Source organism: Drosophila subpulchrella, chromosome 2R (assembly GCF_014743375.2).
Source record: "Drosophila subpulchrella strain 33 F10 #4 breed RU33 chromosome 2R, RU_Dsub_v1.1 Primary Assembly, whole genome shotgun sequence".
Classification (NCBI taxonomy): Eukaryota; Metazoa; Arthropoda; class Insecta; order Diptera; family Drosophilidae; genus Drosophila; species Drosophila subpulchrella.
The window spans coordinates 13680515-13703835 of NC_050611.1; the positions used below are offsets into that span (position 1 = coordinate 13680515).

At 41.6% G+C, this 23321-nt stretch overlaps 2 protein-coding genes across 2 annotated transcripts; one reads left to right on the forward strand and one right to left on the reverse strand.

Annotated features, from left to right (window-relative positions):
• Positions 1-977: 977 nt before the first annotated feature.
• Positions 978-16998, reverse strand: LOC119551793 (D-beta-hydroxybutyrate dehydrogenase, mitochondrial). The gene is made up of 7 exons (XM_037861340.1): positions 16753-16998; positions 14247-14492; positions 2896-3102; positions 2659-2812; positions 2338-2594; positions 1589-1690; positions 978-1481 (listed from the first exon to the last, which is right to left on the reverse strand). The coding sequence occupies exons 1-7, from the start codon at positions 16774-16776 to the stop codon at positions 1305-1307; spliced, it is 1167 nt and encodes a 388-aa protein (XP_037717268.1). The 5' UTR covers positions 16777-16998; the 3' UTR covers positions 978-1304.
• Positions 16999-18816: 1818 nt separating this feature from the next.
• Positions 18817-19391, forward strand: LOC119551063 (selenoprotein H). Its single transcript, XM_037860186.1, has one exon. It carries the CDS (start codon positions 18914-18916, stop codon positions 19346-19348), a length of 435 nt encoding a protein of 144 aa, XP_037716114.1. The 5' UTR covers positions 18817-18913; the 3' UTR covers positions 19349-19391.
• Positions 19392-23321: the final 3930 nt, after the last annotated feature.

Genomic DNA, 23321 nt, shown 5'->3' on the forward strand with positions numbered 1-23321 from the left:
TCGAACACCTGAGCTCCTGCCGCGAAGAGTCCTTGGCATCGGTAGCGGCGCAAATGTCATTGTTGCTTTGAATCAAACGCATTAAAAATTTATTGAATTTATTTTTACGAGTGCTCCTCCTAGTTCCCCGACAGCCATGTCATTCGACCAAGTTGACTCCTACTCCTTTCTCCTCCCACTGCACTTAAGCTTAGTTTACCAGGTGGCCGGTGGGAGTGGGAGTGGTGGGTTTCCAAGAGGCCTTGCTTATGCAGCTGGATGTCTCACAAATCGCTCCATAAAATGCAACGACAGGGATAAGCTGGGGCACTCGGCAAATGTCAATCAAAAGCAATTAACAGGATTCGAAAAATCCTTGGGAAAGGAATGTGGGACGAGAGGAATGCACCAAAATTGAGATATTGTGAGAACCGGTGTTATACATTGCCTTAAGGTATACCGGTTCTGTAATTGTTAAATTTTTATTTAGAAAATTAAAAAAATTAACATGAAAAAAGCTTATTAAGGTATCATTTTGATGAAGATCAGTATCAATACTTTCTAGGTAATCTTACTTTTTGTCTTGAATATTCCTGTTCTTACCCAGAGTATTCTTAGGCGTTATCTTGTTATTTTCTCTCTTTTACGAAATCAGAGTATTTTTATAGAGAGAAAATCCAAAAAAAAGTAATTAGTAAGAATTATAAAAAAAATTATATAACCTGCTTTACTTTCTGTTTATATGCATACTAAGAGAAATATATTTCGGTGTAAATTCTCATGGAGTATAATATGTTTTTTCTTAAAATTTTCTCTATTCATATTGTTCCCATTTCCTTTTATTCATTGTTATACAATTTAGAAATTTTAAAACAAAATACTAAAATGAATAAACAACTTTATATTCATATGCATTTAAGCAGAAATATATGTCTTAGCAAATACTCATCCAATTTAGTCTCTTTTAATAATGCATTTAGTGAAGTGAAAGCGGCACATTCAGGTTTCTATTGTTTCCATTTCATTTTATTCATCGTTATACAATTCGTTCTAGCAACTAAAGAAAATAATATTATGCAGGCGCCCACAGAGACGCCTCCGTGAAGGGAAAATGATGGGAATAATCGAGAGAAGGACGTAAATGCTCATCGACTGGCGGAGCTCCTCGAACAGTGCTCCCGGCTACAGTTTCCTCCTTTCTGGATGTCCTTCCAAGGAGCAGGGGGATGGTAGATGGTGGATTTCGGGGAAAATCATAAATGAATAACAATTTCCGAATAACAATATCAGGCCGTTTCGGTGGACAAGGGATCTGGACGGGGTGGTCAGTAGATGAACTTCTTCTGCTCCCCGTAAATGGACTCGTAGAGGGAGGGGGCCAGGTGCTCGGCCAGGAAGATCTGCAGCTTCTCGGTGGCCGTCACCGGGGTGTAGCGTGCCATGGGGAAGGTCCTGGTAACGGCATCGATGAGGACGCGCAGCGTGGGCTGGATATCGGCCGCCTGGAATGGTAGTGGAATCGGTAATGGACGAAAGTGCGGATTAAACACTCGTTAGCCACCGGACACACGTTTCTAGGGGGGGGGAGGGGTTGGGGGTTTACTCTCACCTGGCGCGAATACTTCTCCACCGACGTCATGGCCGCCTCGTAGTAATCCTCGCCGTAGGTCTTCTTCTGTTCCGAGGAAAGCTGGTTCCACATTTGCTTGGCCTGCGGAAAATATGCCAGGGGAAAGTTGGGAAGAAGCCAGGTTAATGAGTTCCCAACAAACTGTTTTAGCAGTCCCCGTTGCTCGGGAATAGTTATGGTATCGTAAAAAACTAAAAGCATGAAAAGGCTTTTCCACGTGGAAAAATATCAGTAGCTTATAAGGTATGTCTATAAAACCAATTCAAATTTCAAAATAATCTTTTTTCCGCTTGAAGGAAGGCATAGTTTTCTGTATATTTCATTGACTTACCAGTATTTTGGTAAAATAATATATTATTCAATTTTGAGAAATGATGTTATAGAACAAGAAATCCTCTAAAAATATGTACTATATAAACTGCGATATTTGATATGAGGAAGAATACGTTAAGTCGTAGGTTTTATACTAGTGTACACTGTACGAGTGGCGGCAAAAAACCAGCACAGCTATTTCGTATGCCCTTTTAATGAAAAGCTGCTAAACCTTGCTCTAAGTCTAAATGTAATCACTAATTTCTCCAATAAAGAATCTCCTTGAAGTTATACAATATACAGTAAGAAGTATACTATAGTTTTTATTTTTTACCCATACGACACAATATTTTTCCCAGTGCAGACCATTAGCTCCTGCATAATAGTGCAATACTGCCATTAGCTTCTTTTCTCACCTGGTCACGCAGCTCGGTCTCGTTCAGCCAGCCGTTGCCGGGGGCAAACTCTCCGGCAGCCACCACGGACACGTCCACTCCCCGGGTGCGCATCTCCTGGCGCAGACAGGCGGCGAAGCAGTCCACGGCCGCCTGGGTGGCACACTGGATTCCACGGACGGGAGATGGAACGCGATTCAGGCCGGAGGTCAGGAAGACCACGCGACCGTGGGCACGGCGGACCAGGGGCAGGAAGATTTGGGTAAGGCGGGCGGCACCTGCGAAATACGAAATCTTAATTGCAGTCCTCAGCCCTGGTACATTGTGTGTGCCCCAACTTACCCAAAAGGTTGAGGTCCAAGCTCTTGCGAAGCACGGCAAATGGAATCCACTCAAGCTCGCCCAAAGCTACCCAGTGGGCGCAGTGCACCACGGACCACAATCCTTCGGCGCCATGTGGCAAATGCTGCGACACAAAGCGGGCAGCTTCCAAAATCTAAGGATAATGGATATGTAGAGGATAACGGTGGCGAACTCGGCTAAAAGCTCAGGACCTGCTCTACATGTATGTAAACTTACGGTCTTATCCGAAGTAACGTCCAGATGCAGCAGCTTCATGCGTCCCGAGGTCTCCTCCTTCAGAATCTTGGCCTCGTCCGAATCCTCGATGGGCGTGTTGAAGCCGGCGTAGACGGTGAAGCCCAGGTCGTCCAGTTTCTTGGCCAGGTACCAGGCCAGTGGGGTCTCGCAGCCGGTGATTAGCACGCCCTTGCCCGAAGCGGATACCTGTGGGTGCATAGAGAGAAAGTTCCCAAGTCATATAAAGTTCTTGTCCTTATTCACGCTTTAATTTAAGCCTTAAGAAATGAAAAAGATTTACAAAATGCTTGGAGACTTAAAATAATTGATAAGTGGGGCTTATTTTAGGATCTTTTTGTTAGGTCTTGTAATTTTTATAAATAGGATATTGAATATTTCTAAATTATATTTAAATTTAGATATCGGATATCTATTTAAATGTAAAAATCATTTTAATTATAATTATTTTAATACCATTTATATTTTTTTTTTATTTTATTTATACTATGGTAGTTGTATACCATTTATATTTTATTCAACATTTTCCATTGTAATAAATCTATTCACGTGTATGAGAATACTGATGCTGGGTTTTTCAACTCCTGAGCCAATTAATGTTCAATAATTGTAATGCCAATTAGAAGAAAATTAAGCTTTGGCTTCTTGTTTGTTGTTCTGCTGGAGTATCAAGTTTTCGTAGCTTACTCGAGGGTCTCGTGTCAGAAGTTTGACCTTTGGCCCTAGCGAAATGACGTCTGTGGGCTTTAAGTCCGGCCACTTAAAAGTCGTGTCACAAACTGGGCTTAGAGGGCCGCCAGTTGGCAACTTTGTGAAAAGCGATTAAAGTTGGCACCCCCCATCTGAAAACAGCCTGCTTTCGATTTCAAAGCGAAAGTCCGCCGTGGAACGACTCCATGTGGGATGGGATGTGTGTGTTTTGGAGGATGGATGTCACAGATATTTGTTTAAGTTCATCACGGCTTGAGACGCTGATGATGATGGAAAGTTGAAGTGGGCGAGCAGGAAGACTTGTGCTCGCTAGGACTTCCGCTTTAGACACGAGCTCCAGTCACTTCACCCGCACTCGTACCACATATTCTCCTGAAATCTGTGGGACTCCACGGCGCGGATAGTGACATATCCATCATGGCATCCACCATTAACCAATATACTATAGTTCGCCCCGATTCGAGTGGTCGACTCCAGTGTGCGTCAATCGGTTTCGACAAATGGGCGGTGGTGTACGGCTACTCATTGTTGGGGCTATTAAACTGTTATAAAGTGCTCGTAAAATTGTGGAAAAAAAAGCAGCGGACCAAGACGGGTGTATTATTATTGGCCGTGCTGTTGACACCCATTAAGACTGGCCGACATTTTATTGTGGCCATAAGTGTTTGGCTTATCGAAATCTGTTGGCCGTTGTTTGGCGTTAATAAAAACACACAAACAGTCGCCGGGGGCTTTCGGGAGCTATGTTTTGGTTTGCCAATACCCAAACACCATACGACCACCCCCACCCACTGAATGCTGTCTAAGTTTCCAACAAGTTATGTTCCTACGGTTTTTACGCGAATCCACTTTAGATATAGTACTACGTAGTGCTGCAAACTTTGGGTCAACTTTTGCGCTAAAAATGCACGGAGCATTCTTCGTCCTTAGTTTCTTATGCTGCCACCCCAATTTATTGCGGTTCAGCATAAATTACTTTAAACTTTGCGGCAAACTAAAAACAGCAACTGACTTTACGGAATTGAGCAATTAAATTGCAGCAAAAAGCTGGTATAAAAGGAAAATGGGAAAAAAGCAAGCGAACAAAATGTTTAGAGTCAATTAAAGTGCATTGGGGGAAACCAGAAACTGTGGCAGCTTGGGCTCGAGAAATACGATGAAGGAACCCGGGCATTGGGTTTCCAAAGAACACTTATTAGGAAAAGCGAGGAAGCTGCTGGTTTTTTGAGCTTTCAAGTCATCAAAGCGGTTATAACTTTTCAAAGGCAAATATTTAATTATCGCCCGCTTAATTACTTGTTTTACTTTTGACCTTTTTCTAAATGGGGTGGTTCAATTAAAAGTTTCAGTTCTATTGGCATTCCGGAAATATAATATATTGAACAAATATAATCCTCAAAAGTTTTTTTAAAAAGGGTAAACAATTATTTTGAGAACACTTTTTGTATTACATTTCCCTTTAAGATTATAAACAATGGTAATATTAATTAATCGGATCAGATGAAGTTGAATTAATATAAACTTTTATAAATTAGATGTAAGTCATGTTAAGTCATGTTTAAAATAAGACCTTATATGTTTAGACAACAACACAGACTTTAATACGCTATCAGGAATCTCTCCCAGAATATGCAATGTAGGGATTTTGTATTTTTGGTGGCTTGCTAACGTGTTTTCTTGGCCCATTCACCCCACTTTTAACCTTTTTTCACCTCTGATGTGTCTCTTTAACAGCTCCTCTTGGCACTGGTGAAAGTGCGAAACAATGAGCCCGAAAAAAGAGGGAATTTCGACAGTGCAGTGAGTACGTGCAAGGCATGAAACAGCCGTCCCCTTGACGCAACCGACTGCCTCTTGCCACCTGCCACCTGCCACTTGCCACTTGCCTCCTGCCCATTTTGCCACCTTTTCCGCTTTCCACTTTCCACCTTCCCATTTCCCCCTTTTCCGCTTTCCACTTCCCCACCGCCTGACATCGCACCTCTGGGCGGTCATGTCGACTCTGTGATGGCACACGATGGCTTGCGGTTTTTATAAAACGATCCCGAAATAGAACCCAAGTTGCATGCACCCCGAAATAGCGCACGGCAGCAGTCTGGGGTTCGGGGTGCATGTCAGACATTCCATTTAACTGAGCACTTGGGTCGGAAATGCATGCCGAGCATTGGAAGCGAGTAAGTCAATAAGGACATCCCCATCCCCACTTTGTACTTTAGCAATTTAAATGCATCCTTTATTGCATTTTAATTGCAGGCAACTGGAAGTGCAAGATTTATTCGCCGGCCAGGAGCAGCAGGTGCTATCTGCGGTTGTGAGCCACCCAAAAGCGGAGCTTTTAACTCGCACTTTTAGCCACGAAATTGATATATGGACGCTGGGCACGCGATTCTACGCCTGCAGCTACTTTCGGCGGACTCATTACCTCCGGCTTACGTACACCGCGGCGTATGCGTAATGTTTATTTAATGCATTATGCTGGAAGCAAACCATCTGAGGGGCTTCTGTTTGTCTGTTGTTAGAGAAGAGAAAAGAGATATTGACTCTATATTATAGCGAATCCCTAGTGCTATTCAGGTAAGCGGCGAAAGTGTTGGCTAAAAACACTTTTCTCCATTTTCTCGGCTTCTGCCATCGCACGTGTTTCGGCGTGGGCGAGGTGAAAGTTATGAGTGTAAAATGTAAACAACAATAAGGAGGAGTCCAGCTCATGAACCTGCCAACATGTGCCTTCATTTGCGTGAATAAATTTATGACTGTCCAGGGGTGCGAACTACACCGCTTCCTATTTCGAGGATAATGCGGAAACGTGGGTTGTGGAATGAACTGCGTAAAAGTTGTGAAAATATGTTGACCGGAAGCGAGTCCAGCCAAGTAAAATCAATACTTTTGTATTTAAGCGAAATATTTAGGTGTGGGTAGCTGCTTGGCTTTATAAAACGCTTATCTAGAGGGTTCGTGATTAATTGTGAATATGTTTCAAGGTCAGTAAATGTAAATAAAAGTGTTCCAAGACTTTTTCGAAATTCTTAAGCACTAATTTAAATGATTAAAAATAGGCATATTTATATTTGATGATTCTAGAATCTAGATACAATACATCTTATCTATTTAAGTTTCTATATTCTATTTTCTTAAAATGACGTTTTGTAAATTTGTAGACATTTTATAATAATAATTTCGATGGCTACAGGCATGGAAAAAATATATATTAAATATATCTTGAGAATGTGATGAAAATAAAAGATAATCAAATAATTTCTACTTAAAATAAATTGGAAATACTGTTTTTCCTGTATTCCACAACTTTGATTTTCGCTCGGGTGATATTTTCTCAGTCCAGCGTTCGCTGGTAATTGAAAAACTTTGACTGGCCAGCCATAAACTGAATAAATAACCAGGAAGTGAAATAATAAAGCAGTTTTATTATTGCGCTTCCTGGGTGGAATTAGTGTTCGTAATAAATAAAATGAGTATCGAAGTAAACCGATTTAATTCCGAGCTGGGGAAACCATTGAACCCGTTCGATGTTCAATGCCGGACAACCGGGCTAACGCTCGCTTATCGGTGGTGCCCAGCGCTGGTTTTATTATCTTATTTTTATCCCCCTGCCAGCCTCGTTATCCTGGCAGACGCATAAACCTCTCGAGAAAACGGGACACGCTTGACCGCTCGAGAGGCCCCAAATAAATCTACATAAGCGAAATGGTGCAGTATCGCTGGTTGGGGGAGTCGGAGTTTAAGTGAAAAATGGCAAACAAACCGCATACAAATTGTCCTCGCTGTGTTTGCCACACCAGCCAGGATACTGGGCGCTATCCTTGGTGGGCGGTATCCTTTGTGAGCTCGTCGGAGGCGACGAAATGTGGCCAAAAGAAGAGAGACCAAGAAAAGCGAAACAAAGAGAGACACGCACACGCATGCACGCATATTAAATCAGTGGCTAAAAATAGCCGTCGAATAAAATACGGCCGAAAGAGAAAGTGGCCGAAAGTGTGAGTGGGGTGGGGGGGTGTGAAAGTGGGGTGAAATTCCAGGGGGCCTGCTGGCCATAAAAAAAATATAAATTAACTAAAAAACGAAGACAAACGGAACGCGGAGGGCGGGCGCCAAAAGTCATTGAACGTATTAAGCTGTAATAAATTAATTAACCGGAAAGTTAAAAACCATTTCTGTGTTTGGCTTTCCTGCCCACACACACACACACACTCACCGATACAAGTTGATACACGCACGCCGAGTGCCGAGAGCCGCGTATCCTGATGGCGTGTGGCAGGCAGGACCTCTGCCAACTTCAGCCATCCGCAGACGACAACGGCGGCATTAAAGGCTTTTCGCATTGCGCATACCACGCGTTGTACCGGCGGAGACCTAGGCCAATTTGCAGCTTGTTTCTCTTATTCCACTGTATCTCCGTGTGTGTATTAAGGATATAGAGAGAGTGAAAGAGAGGAAGTGAAAGCATGGGTGTGTGGGTGTGGATGCCAGTGTGTGTGTGTGTGTGTGTGTGGGGCAGGCAACACGCAAAGCTTTGACTTTGTGCCAAGCCAGCCATTATGGCAGCTCAGCCTGTTAGCCAACATCTCTCGGCGGGTGTTTAAACGAAGGATTAGGCCCCACATCCTCCAACAGCATCCCCCCACCCCCTTGGAAATGTATCTGCATTTAAATTCCCATTGTATCCGGTCGAAAAATGATGCCTCTGGCAATGGATGTTAATTAAAATTTAGTGTAACAAGGCTATAGGAGCTATAGGAGTACCCATGGACAGGAGTTCCCTAGCTGATTAAAGTACCTTGAAACAGGAAAATAAACGGAGGTGAAAAGTAATAGAGTTACATTTTAAGGAGTACAATTACACGATGTAATTGAGTTAATGTAATTTGATTGCAAACTTTGTTATCTTTAAAATAAGATTAAACTGAAGCCCCCCTCTTCCTTTTTTCACTTTCAAGTATTTTAATCGAATTATATGTTCACAAATGATAATATTTTTAAGAACTTCTCTGAAAGAAAAGCATTTTATAAACTAACTTATTTTTATACGGGCTCCAAACTAAGAATTTTTCAAGTTTCTTAGAAAACGGATTCAAATTCACATGGAATTTGACAAAATTTTTCGAGGAAAAAATAAAAAATCAGAAAAAAGATACTGGTAATACTACATTTAATTGTTTCGAGATTAGATTAATTATTGGAATTTTGGGAATTCTAGCAATTAGCGATATCAATTTAATATTGATCCCAAAAGCAAAGGTACAAGAATTTATTAAATGAATAACATAAAGAGTTTACTTAAATATTATTTTTATGTATTTTGTGTCTAAGTGCATACTTTTATCTAGATAGTCATAGAGAGAGAGTGTTTACAAAATAACTACCTAATGGGTAGAAAACAGAGATACATAAATATATGTATCCAGACACATCACACCTGAATGCCGGCATGTATGCAGCATGAAAATGGAGTCAAGATGTGGGAAATGTGAAATGAACTGGCTGCCAATCGAGCGGCTGCTCTGCCCGCAATTTGCCCACATTTGGCGACCTCTGACCTTTGGCTGCCGAAGCATGATGTGCGATGCGCGCTGGCTGCACGGCTGCCTCGTCTCCAATTGGATTTTAATTTAACTAAAGTGCGCAGCACAGCAGAGAATGAAATGTCCAAGGGGGAAAGGGGCCAAACGGTGGGAGTTGTCAAGGCGATTTAATAGCGTGCAATTCTAAGAAACGCATGTCCCATGTCCCAGCTCACAACTCGCAACTCGCAGTTCACAGTTCACAGTTCCCATCTGCCGTGTCCTTCATTTCCAGCCATTGTCAGGCCGGGCACGCCATTGCCATTTCTGAATGTCCTCAGTGTATTTATCTGTGTGTGTGTGTGTGTGTGTGCGGTGGTGTCCTGTTGTGCGTGTGTGAATCAACAGGCCACGCGCGACACCATAAAACCGAAACAGAAAACGGAGGAGTATATGTATCTGCCGGATACAAAGGCCAACGAAGTGGGGTATCCAATGGGTAAAAACAAGCGAACGAAACTTCGCACATAATGAGTTTTTATGGCCTGTTTGCGAGCATGGGAGCATGGTAGCATGAGGAGAGCGAAAAGAACCGCCCTTCATATAGCCTTCAGTTGTCCTGTGCCTTGGGCCCGGGGACCCCAGTTTCCAGCTTCCAGCTTGGGCTCCTTCTCCACCACCATCATCATCATCATCATCAGCGCCATCATGACCGTTCCCTAATTGCGAATGCACTCGCTCCCGTTGACAAACAGTTCTTTCGGCATTTTTTGTTCTGCGGGAACAACACACAAATCAGCGTTAAATTTGTCTAGGGCCAAAGTTTTATGGAGCTGTAACTGCGACAAAGTGTGCTGCAATCGGGAACTACGGAAGCTGTTCCTTTTGGAGCAAAAACCCAGGGAGCTAAGAGGACGGTTTACTGGGTAATAAACAGTGCAAAATACCAGGACAATGTTACAGATGCACTGCGAAATCACTACTCCACCAGATGCTATCTGCGCACTGAGAAAAGTTTTCGAAATTAAGCAGTCTGTACTTTATATGGAGACGGTAGTATTAAGTATTTTCACTATTTAAGGAAGGAAGGAATTTTTTTGGGTTTTGCCTTTAATAAATGCTAAATACATCTTTAAAAACTTCTTTAATTCCTGTCACATATAATATAATCATTTGTACGGAAATTTATCACGTAGTTTATAGTTCTTATTTTAGACTGCTTTTAGGAAAAGTTTTGCAGAAACTAAAATAAAAACTTTGGCTATGGTTATTTTTAAAAAAAGTTATAAAATATCTTAAAAATATTCTGCAATTTAACGATATTTTATAACTATTTATATGTGATATGGTAGTTTAGGGATATGAATTATACTTCAAGGATTGAAGTTTAAGAAACGATTGATGTTATTCCTTCCAGAGCTGAAGTTCTCAAGGGTTAGAAAATAAAAAGAGAATACAAAATATTAAACCTTTTGGACTATTTCTTTTCGCTAAGTGCCTCGAATTAAAGGAAAACTGCTAGCATCTTCCACGGAAGTGGTTGGATCATGATTACGACGCAACCGAAAACCGAGTGGATCAACTGCGGATTCACCTGGCTCAGATGGCCAGTTTATAACCTTCTGCGCTGGAAAATTCAAGATCCCTGTGTATTCAATTACACTTGAAAGTCGGATATGGAAAGGGGGTTGAGATGTCGAGGAGTGGGGGCGTTTTGCAGTGGGCGTTGCTGATGCGGAGCAACTGCTCATTAGCGTGGCTCACACGAAGCTATTAATTCAATTATTTACACTGTTTCTGGCAGCTGACAAGCCCCGCACCCATTTTCATCGACCATCTCGTGTCTTGTTCCGGGAAACTGTTGCTCGTCGCCCGAGGAAATTACCCAGACCCAAAATCCCCAAGGGGGAATGGGTTTGGTTTGGGGCTGGGGAATGGCGAATGGGGTATGGGTTTGAGAATGGGGCTATGGACTTAATTATGCACATTAAGCTGAGTGTAATTTGCGTTGCGAAAGGCAGCCAGGGCCGAAATCGAATCGAAACTGCAATGCAGTTGGTACCCGAGAAGCTGCAATTTAGGTGAGAATAATATCGGATTTATGCTACACCAAAATGGGGGCGCAGCAGGGGCGTGGCCGGCATGGGTAGCATTTCATTAGCTGCGCATTTACATTTCATTGCACCCAATTTGTGCTGTCGCGTCAACAATTGCCAGTAGCCTCGTTCCTGGAATCCCCACTCCCATTCCCATTCCCATCCCAATCCCTCAAATGAATCCCCTGGAATGTGTGCGTGCGTGTAATTTAATTCGACGGTCGTGCCATAAAAATGAAATGCACAACGTGATGTGCAAGGACAAACAGTCACTTTTAGCTGGCTTGTGTCCACAGGTCCACGCATGTTGCCAATAACTTTATCAACTCCGCACATGTAAATGCTGATGCGAAACGACGGCGGACTTGGGAAATCGGGTTAATAGTTGAGGCCTGGCCGGGCCGAAAAGCTAATCAAAGGCAAGGACACTCCGAGTCGTTTCCTTTTTCTTGTGTCGGCCCCTTAAAAGGGAGTGTTTTGGAAGCTACTGGCTTAAGTTCCGTTGCCGTGGCTAAAAATAGATACATAGGCTTCTTGCTCAAGGACGTGCTCATTGTTGTTATGCAAATTTTTCATTGAATGTCGCGAATTGAAGAGTTTCTTTGTGAAGAGAGGCATATTTAAGGGATTGGGTTCTAAGATTTGTTAATGTTTTAGATTTAAGTGCTAACAAAATAAGATAAGAAAGAGTTTTCGTTTGTAAGAGGGACTTCATAAATATAAAACTCCAAAGTACTACTAACTTTTGTGTAATACCGCTGGTTTCATATGTATATTAGGTACACAGAGAAACAAATTGATAAGATATAAGGATTTCAGTATCAATTCTATGTAGATACGGGGCGTATCACTATGATATTTTAGCCATCTTGCTTTTTGCTCTCTTTTTCAGAAATTCGCAGTTTCCCTCTTTGCCGTTTAGAAAATTCAATTTAATAATTAACCATGCGAATAGCAAATTAATCCTTGTGTTTTTTTTTTCTGTGTATAACTTAACATTTAAATTTCAATAACATCTAAATATATTTCACAAAGTGTTCTATTTGAGTTGTGAATAGGCCAAAAACTTATATGCATGAAGACCAGTCATGAAAAACTTATGGAAACATGACCAAACATTTAAAAATAGGAAAATGTCCAAATATAAATTCCCGTGGGTAATGAACTTTTGCTTTTTACGTCCAGGACTTCTGGACATCCACTAAGAGTTTTTTCCTGTTTCCATGGAAGTCACAACGTTGTCCTTGACAAATCCTTGGCAAAACGAGACAGCTGAGTACTGCCACCACACCAGCATTCTGCCAGGACTCAGCAGGAGCAGGAGCTGCAGCTGCTGGTGTTGCTGTTAATTATCCTGCCGTCGTGCTTATTACCTTAATGTCGGGTTGCGAAACGCGTTGAGTGCGCCACAAGCAGGCTGCAATTGCCAGGACAATGCCATCCGAACGATACGGATACGAAATGGACGGCCACCGGACGACGGCTACGTGCCACGAATGGCGGCCACAGAACCCACGGCTCTTATCCTCCTGTAATTGCCAGCCGGCAAATGGCCAATGTCATTTCTGAGGTCCACCTCCCAACTGCTCCTTCACCGACCAAGGAAAGCTAATTAAAGTGCACGCAAATTTGAATTATCCACTGACTTTGTCGACGCCATAATCATGAATGTGCATCGGAGCAAATGGTGTGAAATCGAGATATAACTCCATTCGATTCATCGGCATTGCGTATACGCAATGTGGTAATTTACGCAGTTAATCCTAGAAGATAAAGGCATGTAATCCTATTGGGGGCACCCAAGACCTGGGGAGTATTTCGTCTAAGCTCTTTAGAAGTTTAATCGAGCAAGACGCGGACTAACAGGATGTTCAAGTAGAGCCCTCAAGGCTTTTGATATTTAATATTAAACCATGGGAAGCAATAAAATAGAGTGTAGAAGATGATTGGGTATTGCAAGGATCAAGTTTGGTTTAGATTAACTTAGAGGTACAAAGTATATAAGAGGCCAAAACTCCTTGAACTATTTAACTTAGTTAGTATAAGTTGCATGACTGCGTAAAGCACCAAAATCTAATGTGTAGAAGTTTAAGGAGTTCAACGGAAGATTCAGTATTAAATAATGTTTGGAGAAACTTTATTAAAAGTTGGTAGGGTTATGGAACTTTATCCAAAGTTAGTTACGTAAAAAATACTACCTACTATTTTATCCTTCTTAAAAGTTAACAATATGTTTATCTGACTAAATAAGTAGTGAAACTTACTATTTATATCTGCAAAGTCTGACTCAACTAACTGACTTATCAGTCTTTTTATAGACATAATTTAACATGATTGACTTTCACAAAAACCCTTAAATTGTTAGAATGTTGAAAAGGGTCTTGAAATAACTACAATTTACAAGATGGCCCCTTTCCACTGCCAAAACCCTCGAATTTTTGTTTGGTCTCTAGCGAATCAAGACTTCACATTTTTCCTACTTGCTACTTGAGTTTATATTCATTACCAAACCCTTTTCTTTCAGCAAGTTTTGCTTGGGTTTCCCCTCTTTAAGGACTGGAACCCCTCACCCACCCCTCCCGGCTGCTTATTTATTTGTTTTCATTTTCATTTTCCCGGCTGGCTGCCAGGCAGTAAGCTTTGAAATACCAAACGCAGGCAAATCCGAAGCCAAATCCACAGCCAAGGGTTTCCTCTGGTCAGGTTGAGCATAAGTTGACGACGTGCCTGCCGCAGGAATCCCTATCTCCAGCCCATTTTGGATTTTCTGGTGGCTCGACTATTTTTAGTGCCACTGATTTGTTTTGCCTAGTATTCGAGACCCTCCGTCGACACTTGTGGTTTTGGCTTGGCACTAGCAACGGGCCAAAACGGAAGAGGAAAAAAAGAATACCAATGCGAACTGAACCGAACCGCCCATGGCTGTGAAACCGAAACCCGAAAGCCATATGTGGTTTTCGTTTTTCGCCAGGACTCAGGATTAAGACGTCTGCACTGGGTATGGACTTACCTTGACGAAATGGTAGAAGAGCACGGCTCCCACGGTGGCCAGGGCGAACCAGACGAACACGGCGAAGGTCGAGATGCTGGAGATGTCCAGGGCGTGGAGCAGGTGAGAGGTCACGATGGCAGCCGCCTGGCAGAATAGGAAGGGCATTACCAGGCGCTCGAAGATGTCCCAGGGAATCTCGTGCGACTTCTGGGGCAGGGCTGAGATCGAACCTCGTCGCAAGGAGGCGCGACGAGAGGCACGGCGCTAATAGATAGAAAACATAGCCACACAGTTAGTCATATCTAGTATATATCCCGGTTTAATTATTCATTTCACTGAATTAACATTTCAGTTTCGGTGTATAAATAGCCACACAAAAGAATAGCTGGGCGAGATGTTTGTTTGGCAAATATTTAAACAATTGCGGACAGGCTGTTTGTTTGTGTTTTGATCGATAAACAAGGCGTATATGCAAATTATTGCACACACTTATTGTTTTTTTTTCCAGGGGAAATGAGAAATAAAATAAAATCAAAGATGTGTATGCCATGGAATGCTTTTCTAAGTTTGAATATTTATTTATCTATATTTTCAACACATTTTATTCTTTTTTAATAAAGTTTAATAAATTCACTCAAGTTAACTATTTTCTTTGCTAGAAACCAATTTCTAAAATCTCAAAGATATTTAATAAAGATTAATAAATACAATTAAACTATTCCCTTTGCTAAAAAATATTTCCTAAGATCTCAACGATTTTCTGATGCCAATCAACCAAATTTGATGAAAATCTTTTATATATCCATCTAAATATTCCACATTTTTCATTTGCATTTAATAAAGCTTAACAAGTCCACTCAAGTTAACTATTTCCTTTGCCAAAAATGAATTCCTAAAATCTCAGATACATACCAATCAACAAAATTTGATGAAAATCTTTTACGATATGGAATTCATTTAATTTATTGACTCAAGACTTCCGTGTATTTAACATTTTTGGCCGGTTCCCTTTGAAATCGATAATGTTTCGACTTGCTGGCTCTGCTCAGTGTTCCCCTTGAGTGGCTGATGAAATGGCCAGGCACATATTTGCCAACAATACATCATCGAGTATTTCATTAGAGCTAACCAATTGCAACCGCAGGATCTGGACGGCCACAGGCACTTACATATGCTTGCATTTATCAGGCCCTAACCCACACACATTGACATTGACGTATAGCAATTACACATGACGTGCACAATACTCTCGAAAAAGTGGGAAAGCGAGTGGGAAATGGGAAAATGGTGGGTGGAACTGGCGAATAGAATGGTATGGAAAGTGGCCTTCTCAGCCCCAACCGCCCCTTTTGGCCATTGGCCATAAATCAACGACAGTGCGAAATAATCAAATGGTGGCATCTGCATAAATACAGAACCCAATTGATTTATTCGGCCTGAAAATAAACCAATTCCATTTCGGTTACTTGCACTCTTTTCTGTTTTCCCCTTGCCGGTATTGTAAAATCGCAGGAACTATTTATACCACCTCGTGCTGGAAATCACCGATGTCATTTCGTATTGCTTTCGTCATCCGGCGACCTTGCCACCGATTCTGGGATTTTGTTAGTTATAGTATCTTTGTGACTAATGCCGAATGCTGTAAGTGCTTTACATATGGTCGAAAACCGCCCGCGACAATTTCGAATGCCCATCTATATCTCCACATATATATATGCACTTGCGCCGGTTCAAATATATTTATGGGAACGCGCCCGACGATTTATGAACTTAATGGGGTCGCTCAGCTGCCAAGAAATCAGTATCCGGCGAATACTTATTGGGTATCTATTCGGTTTGTCTCCAAGCTTATTTTTATTATTAATAAAGATATGGATATGTATTTTTAGATGATGCGGACGAATCAAATGGAATGGAAAATTCTGGCATTGCAAAAACATTTGCCCTGCCCAAAAAGATAAAGATGTATTTCAGTTTCGGCATAGAAAATAAAAACAATCCACTTTTGTGGCTCTGGAATGTCCATAATAGTCTGCCTCAATGTCAGGATTTTTATTCTAGAAATTGAAACATTATTCAGGCATACTAAAACAATTTAAGTTGCACTTTATGACAGGCAGACGGTAGCATTTCCTACATGTCTCTGGCGGAACACTTAAGTTTTCATTTTGCAAATTTCTAGTGGCTCATACGTGCGTTGACCCACTTGGATCGTGGCCATTAAGTGAATTTTTGTAATTAATTTGGCGGCCCGTTCTGAGCACCGCATGACTTCCTGGCTGTCTACCCATCATATAACCCATACCCTATACCGAAATACCAAGACCCTTTTCTGGGGCCAAAAAGGGCGTGGTTGGGGCCAGGAGCCCCGTGGAACTGGAACCGGAATTTGTGTATTGGCATTTCTGGGTTAAGCTAACTGGGCTAAGTGTGACTAGGTATACACAGCGCGGCGGCCATAAATTTGGCTTGGGTAAACACGGGCACACAAATGGCTTTTGGCCGGAGGGTAGATTTCACTTACCATATTGTTATCGAAGACCTGCATGACGGATGCTGCTGGTGGCGGGGTTTATTGTCTTGAAAAAAGGATTCCCGAGTTCTCCTGGCACGGCACTCACTTTCCCAGTTCCGGTAAATCTGGCACGGCTAGTACTTGATATTATCGAATATTTCTGTATTTTTTTTCGGTTCTACCGGTACGATTTCAGGGGTACGAGTTTCGGGGCCCGTGGCCTGGGCGCTCTGAGACACGACGTGGCACTAAGCGGTACGATCGAGTGCCGCCGCAAAAGTTCGCTCGCCGATCGCTGCCGACGTCGCTGTCGACGCCGGCTTCTGTTGTATTTCAAAATCGCTGCAGCGAATATGTCGTTTTGATTTTTTAAAAATATATCTGAAGTATGTGCAGACATGCGTGTGCGAGATACATATTCGGCTATTCAGATAAATAAATATATTTAAATTTGTTGCTTTTGGCGGCGCCGCAGCATCGATGATTATTTTTTCCACAGATACAGATACATTCTCTGAGTTCTGTTGGTAAAAATGTATCTTTTGGGTTCATTTGAATATTGCTTTAAAACGGCCCTACTTTAAATACACACTTTATGCGCATAAATATGTATGGCGAAAATGGCGCATTTTTAACCCCGCGGCTTGATTTTGAATTTGTTTTTCTGTATCTTTTTCGGGCTGTCCCACTGTGACGTCACTTTCGTTGTTTACATACCCGTTATTGTTAATTTGCAAATTGCATTTTTAGTTTTTTATTAAAAACGCCCAGATCTGGCTGCATTCTGTACGCTTTCGTTAGCCAATGTTGGGAAAATTGGAAAATTGCATAAATAAACAATGGGCCAGCGGAGGGTGGAGGGAAAATTGGGGGGCCATGTGTGGGCAGCTGTGGCAAAAAATCATTCAACTTTAGCCGCAAGCAATGGCGAAATAAAATGCAATAAATGACTATTTGCAATCTCGCTCAGACAAACGAATAAAAACATGCAAATAAAAGAGTGTTGCACTGATGTTTGCGTTCCAAAATAAAAATGTAAATGATTCCAATTAAAAATACAAAATTATATAACGAGTATTTGCTTGGACTTAAATTGGATCAGCTAAATGCCCTTATGGGGGTTTAATAAAGGGAGTGATGTAAAAAGGAACCATTATTTGTAATTAAACCTTATTTTGGGGCGAATTTTTCAGTGGGATCAATATTATCTCAGATAAAATTAACTTGTTTTTTATTTTATAAATCCATAAAATATACAAACAAGTTGGAATATAAGCCTATTCAATATTTTCAGTACTTACCATACAATAAGACCCATAAAGTATATCAGAAAGTCAACATTAAAAGTATATGCTCATATAATTTGTTTGCTTTAAATACTTTTTCATTTTTATGTTTTCATTTTATTGTTTATGCATGTTTGTGTCCAACAATATATTATTGTTATGCATAGAATTTGTTGAGTAGCTGTTCTGCATGAATATAGACAGTGCCATAAATTGACGTCTATATTGGAGCTCTGCGGACATGGTGGGTACACATACGTCCGAATCTATATATAAGCACAAGAATAACGAAAAATATTTACCGCCGGAGCCAATGGAAGCATTTGCTTGTGCATCTATTCGAATTGGTTCTTTTTATTCCTATTTTTCAAATGCGGCTGCGTTGTCAGTCAATGTAGCCAAATTAACAACCGAATGGTTGATGCACGGTTTTTTCATGTGCGTGTCCCCAAAAGTTGTTGGCTCTCTCGGATTGTCATGCATTTTAAAAATAGGCAAAGTAAAAATATTCTGGACAGCGCTGCGCACTTTAAAAACACGAAATAAGATTTATGGTTCACAGTACCCTTGCCAGACGATCATAAAAACACCAAAAAGCAATCCATCAAAACAATTATGAATTAAAGGATTGTCAATATACGGTACACAATTTGCTTTGAAAATACAAAGTATGATATTTGGAATATTGGAAATACATATATTTCAAAATTCTAAATATTTTTTGGTTCTTAGTTAAGAAAAAGTACGCTCAAGGGTCCGTGTAACTTAATTTTAGGATTGTTAATACTCGGAACACAATCGCCTTTGGAAATACAACAAAATAAATATTTGGAAATACATATATTTCAAAATTATAAACACTTTTTGGATCTTGGTAAGCAGAAATGCCGCCCAAGGGTCCGGGTAAGAAGAAGAAGGACGTGGACTGGGCCGACGATGAGCACTTCTCCAAGGAGCGTTCGATGATCTACATAGAGCACACCTACGAGTGCCCCATTTTCCAGACCAAGGCCGACGAGTGTGTTACGTTCCTGCAGCAGCGGATTCCGGAGCGCAAGTTCCAGTTGGTGAAGAACAAGTATGGACGCCAGGTGCCCCGGGAAGGGGCCTTCGAAATAGGGTTCTCGCAGAATGCCCGCACCTCCGTGCACCTTTTGTGGTCTGGCCTGGACAAAGGACCCCCACGGCGGGACAAGTTCCCCATGGACTATGAGACACTCGTTCCCGATGTCAACAGGATCCTTAAGAAATTCTATCCCGACAAGGCGGTGGGCGTGCTCGATGAAGATGAGGACGAACAGAGGGAAGATGATATGTAAACATATTTTTATCTTTCACTAAATTATAAAGTGTTTACCATAACAATGGCTAATATAAGGCGTGAAAAGTAAACAATCAGTGACAGACCTGTTGGAGCAACTTTAAGACGTCATCCACCCACACGGGTGGCAATGCTCAGCGATTAGTGCTTTTGTGTTCGGAATATTGCTCTCATTGTTGTTGCCCCCACCAACTGACGTCCTGACATCACAATTTGACAGCTCTTTTCAAAAGTTAAATGCTTAAATCGACCAGAATAATTAACCAAACACAATACAATACATCGCACATCAGCAGTCACACGATATATTCAGCATGCCCCGGGGACATTAGCGACGTCCCATTGTCTGCCAGAGAAATCAGGGCGACGGAATTGGGGGATGTGGTATGGCGATGTGTAGAGACACTATCTCGTTCACTCGGTGTTGACACAACAAATGCCCGAAACACAATTTCAATGCACACAATAGAAAAAGAATAGTCCAAACAATTTAAATTGAGAGCTGCATTTGAAACAATAGATGCGGTGGGTGGATATGTAAGTCAATTTCTAAATACTCTACTACATAATTTTTTTTAACCAGCGGTTAGCAGCCTCCCATCAAGCGGCATAGCTCTGCTCGTTCTCTGCCGCCACACGTACAGTGTACAGAAGCAGTTGGCACGCACATAGCTTTATGACAATCTTTCAAATTTAAAACCCCTTCTGATTTTTGCACGAATTGTTTTAATCTGATTAGTTCTAAGGCAACTGAGTTCAGTCCTTTGCCATCACAACTATTTCTTTACCACATTTTTGTTAAATAAAAAAATGGACTGTTTCTGATCTGCAAAAGGCATGACATATATGTAAATGCAGAAAATATATATTTTCTCTTGTTATTCTGCTCCTTTAATCAAACCCTTTGAAAGCCAGAGTATTGCCCCAAAAAAAGAGCACCAAAGTCCACATCCATTGCGGACGTATTTGAAAATTGCAATGTGGCAGCAGCACAATGGGCAGCAAGCTAGGGAAGTGCCTGGAAATAAATAAATTGGGAAAAACCAAAATAACATCGACTGAGGGCAGCAGCACTGAGATGGGGGGGGGAAAAGCCAACAAGTCGTGAAAATCCAAACCAAATTACATTGTGGGCCAACAGCAATGACAATAACAAATATGGCATGGGGATGCCTCCAGTTGGCCCTTGGGGCTAATACTATTCCAGCACTAAAACAACCAAGGGAAGCGGGAGAAGTTGCAGCGAAAACAAGAGAATTTGGTATCCACCCGATGATTATGTGTGTGCAAATGCGAAACTATGGCTCTGGCCAGAGTTTTCCCTACTCCAGGGTCCACAGTACGGATCAACATGCAAATTAGTCTTGGTTGCAGATGGTTTTTTGATTGACTGTTATCATGGCTGACTTCCAGCCATGTTTTTGACCGAGAAGTGCCAGTGGCTAATTTGAATATTACGCATACGTCATGTTCAGCCAGAAACTACAGGGAGCTTTTTGGCTTGACCGCAGACAAAGGCGCAAGTGAAAGAGCCAACTTTCGGAATATTTAGCAACATCCGTGGCCCAGCACATCATTAATATTAATATAAAGGCTGTTAAAAAAAAACTGGCGGGCTGGCAGCGGCCAAAAATAACAAAAAGAGAATGTACATTTTTCCCGCGACATTCCCAGTGATTTCAACAGATTTTATGCGACCGGCACAAAGAGATGTCAGCGTAGCACATTTTCGTGTCACAATTCATTTTAAGGGTAGCCAGCGTCTGGGGAAATGGGTTAATGTCCAGCCCAGAGAATGGCCATGGATATGGATGTGGATAGCTCCTTGTCCGGAGGTGGAACTGCCTGCATGTGTCGCCTGTCACTGGGATATCGAAGGGGAAACCACACGCCAAGGACAAGCCAGGACGATTGCCAAGAGCCAAGAGCCCAGTGCCGAGTGAGAGGAGCTTTAATGGAAACAGACCGCAACATTTTGCATTAGAGTGTGCTAGCCCCGAATCCCGGCCAAAAGTGGAGCTGGAGTGGGTGTTGGCCCGTTGGCCCGCTGGCCAAAACCCGTTTGGCAACCCGGTCTGATTGTGATGTAAAAATAATCTTCGCAGGCAAATGCCAGGCGAAGTGCTGCAAGCAAACTGAATTGTTGTGTTATTTGTGAATTGCAATCCCCAGGGCTGGGGTTCTCCAGCTTCCGGTTCGTGGCTCTAACTTGCGTCCGATTCAGGGCACGTTTCGGTATCGTATCTACTGCTCTATCTATCCAATATACAATATACAATGTACAATACCCAATATCACATATCCCATATTGGATATCGCCCACATATTTGGGGGTGCAACAAATTGCAGTTGGTTTTAAGGGCCATTTATTTAGCAGCGATGCGAAGGCGAATGGCAAATGCCAGATGCTGCCATTTTAGGCTTTGGCATTTCTTTTATAGCGCCTAGTCGTCGAGGTCATGTGTGAGCGCTGTTAACTTGGTTAAATCCGCTTTTAATGAGCCCGCCAGCCACTGGATTGGCCTTTGGCTGATTGCACGCTTCACTGGCTGGCAGATTGCATTTGTCGCACCTTAATTAACCAGCCGCAGATGCTAGAAAAGGTCAGGCATCATCGGGCACCCTCCTGACCTTTGACCTATTTTCCCGTGGGAGCCCCTTTTTATACCCGTTACTCGTAGAGTAAAAGGGTATACTAGATTCGTTTTTATTTACATGCGTGGCGGTCATAAAAGGTTCGGTTTCCCTTACCGTTCTGCCACAAAAATGATGATTTCTTCGGGGCATACATAAGACTGAGGAGCCCATCTAATTAAGCGTAAATTGGCAGCCACAAAATAGAGTTTCGCGCATACTCCGTGGTGCAATGTAGCGCCCATCAAACGCTTCTGTCCGCCACCCACATTCATCACCCATCACCCAAAAGCCAACCACCCACGACCTTGGGACCGCCCCCATATTGTTGCTTTTGTTGTTAGCATGAAATTAGTTTTCGGCTAACGCTAATTAAAATTTACGACACCTGCTTGGCTTACAAAATATTTACGCCTAAACTCCCAAAAGGTCCCGCCAGCTTTTCAGGCGCCAACTGGCTTAAGCTAACATTAAAACTGTTAATCAAAGGATCAAAAAGATGGGGCCCAAAATAATAATATTATTTAATCTACTTGAATGTTTGGAAGTTTATTTAAGTAAGCAAAAAAAGAGTCTTTGCTCAATATTCACTTAATCACAATTTATACTTTTATTAAATGATATTACCTTAAAAACAAATAAATATAAGACAAATGTATATCAAGCCTTCCTTGACCAAGAAAGTATCATTTATTTTAGGTGTAATCCCATTTAAAATTGTATTTATTTTTCTGGCGGCACACAGAACCACATCTGACCATTAAAACTCACCCTGAGTATTCCCTGTACCCATTCCATAAATAATAAAAGGCCCCGAATGTAAGAAATGATCTGAAAATGCACAAAGCAAACATTTCATATTACCTGATGCTGGATATAAAAATGTTTTTCCCATTGCCACAATTGGGCCGGTCATTCCGAATGAGTGAGAATAATACATTGAACTTTTTATACTGACTGAGGCTTCGTTTTTATTTAATTTTACATATACTTCTGTTGCTGTCATATGTATATATATAATCTCATAAATTAGTTGGTTTGTGTGTATATATATATAGAGATTTTTGTTGGTAATACATTTTTTCCTTATGCCGCAAACGCATATAATTAAATTTCAATATTAATAATGGTATCGTTTCACTTTTTTTTTTGGTTTCTATTTGGTTTTATTCGGTTTTTTCGCTTGAACTCGAATCCAGTTTTTGGTTCACCAGTTGGAAATATATATAACTGCAGTGCACCTATATGCACTTTGACTCGTAGGCAAACTGAAGTGGGTTGAATTCATAACCATACACATGTACACATCTATATATCTGGTAGTTCTTGCCGGGGTC

Bases quoted from the DNA above. Each gene is read 5' to 3' on its own strand.
- LOC119551793 (XM_037861340.1), bottom strand. From the start codon at position 16,776: ATGCAGGTCTTCGATAACAATATG. The intron at 1,691-2,337 runs GTGAGAAAAGAA...TATTTTCCGCAG, and splicing joins AGACCGAGCTGCGTGACCAG to GCCAAGCAAATGTGGAACCA. The intron at 1,482-1,588 runs GTGAGAGTAAAC...CTACCATTCCAG, and splicing joins TGGAGAAGTATTCGCGCCAG to GCGGCCGATATCCAGCCCAC.
- LOC119551063 (XM_037860186.1), top strand. From the start codon at position 18,914: ATGCCGCCCAAGGGTCCGGGTAAGAAGAAGAAGGACGTGGACTGGGCC.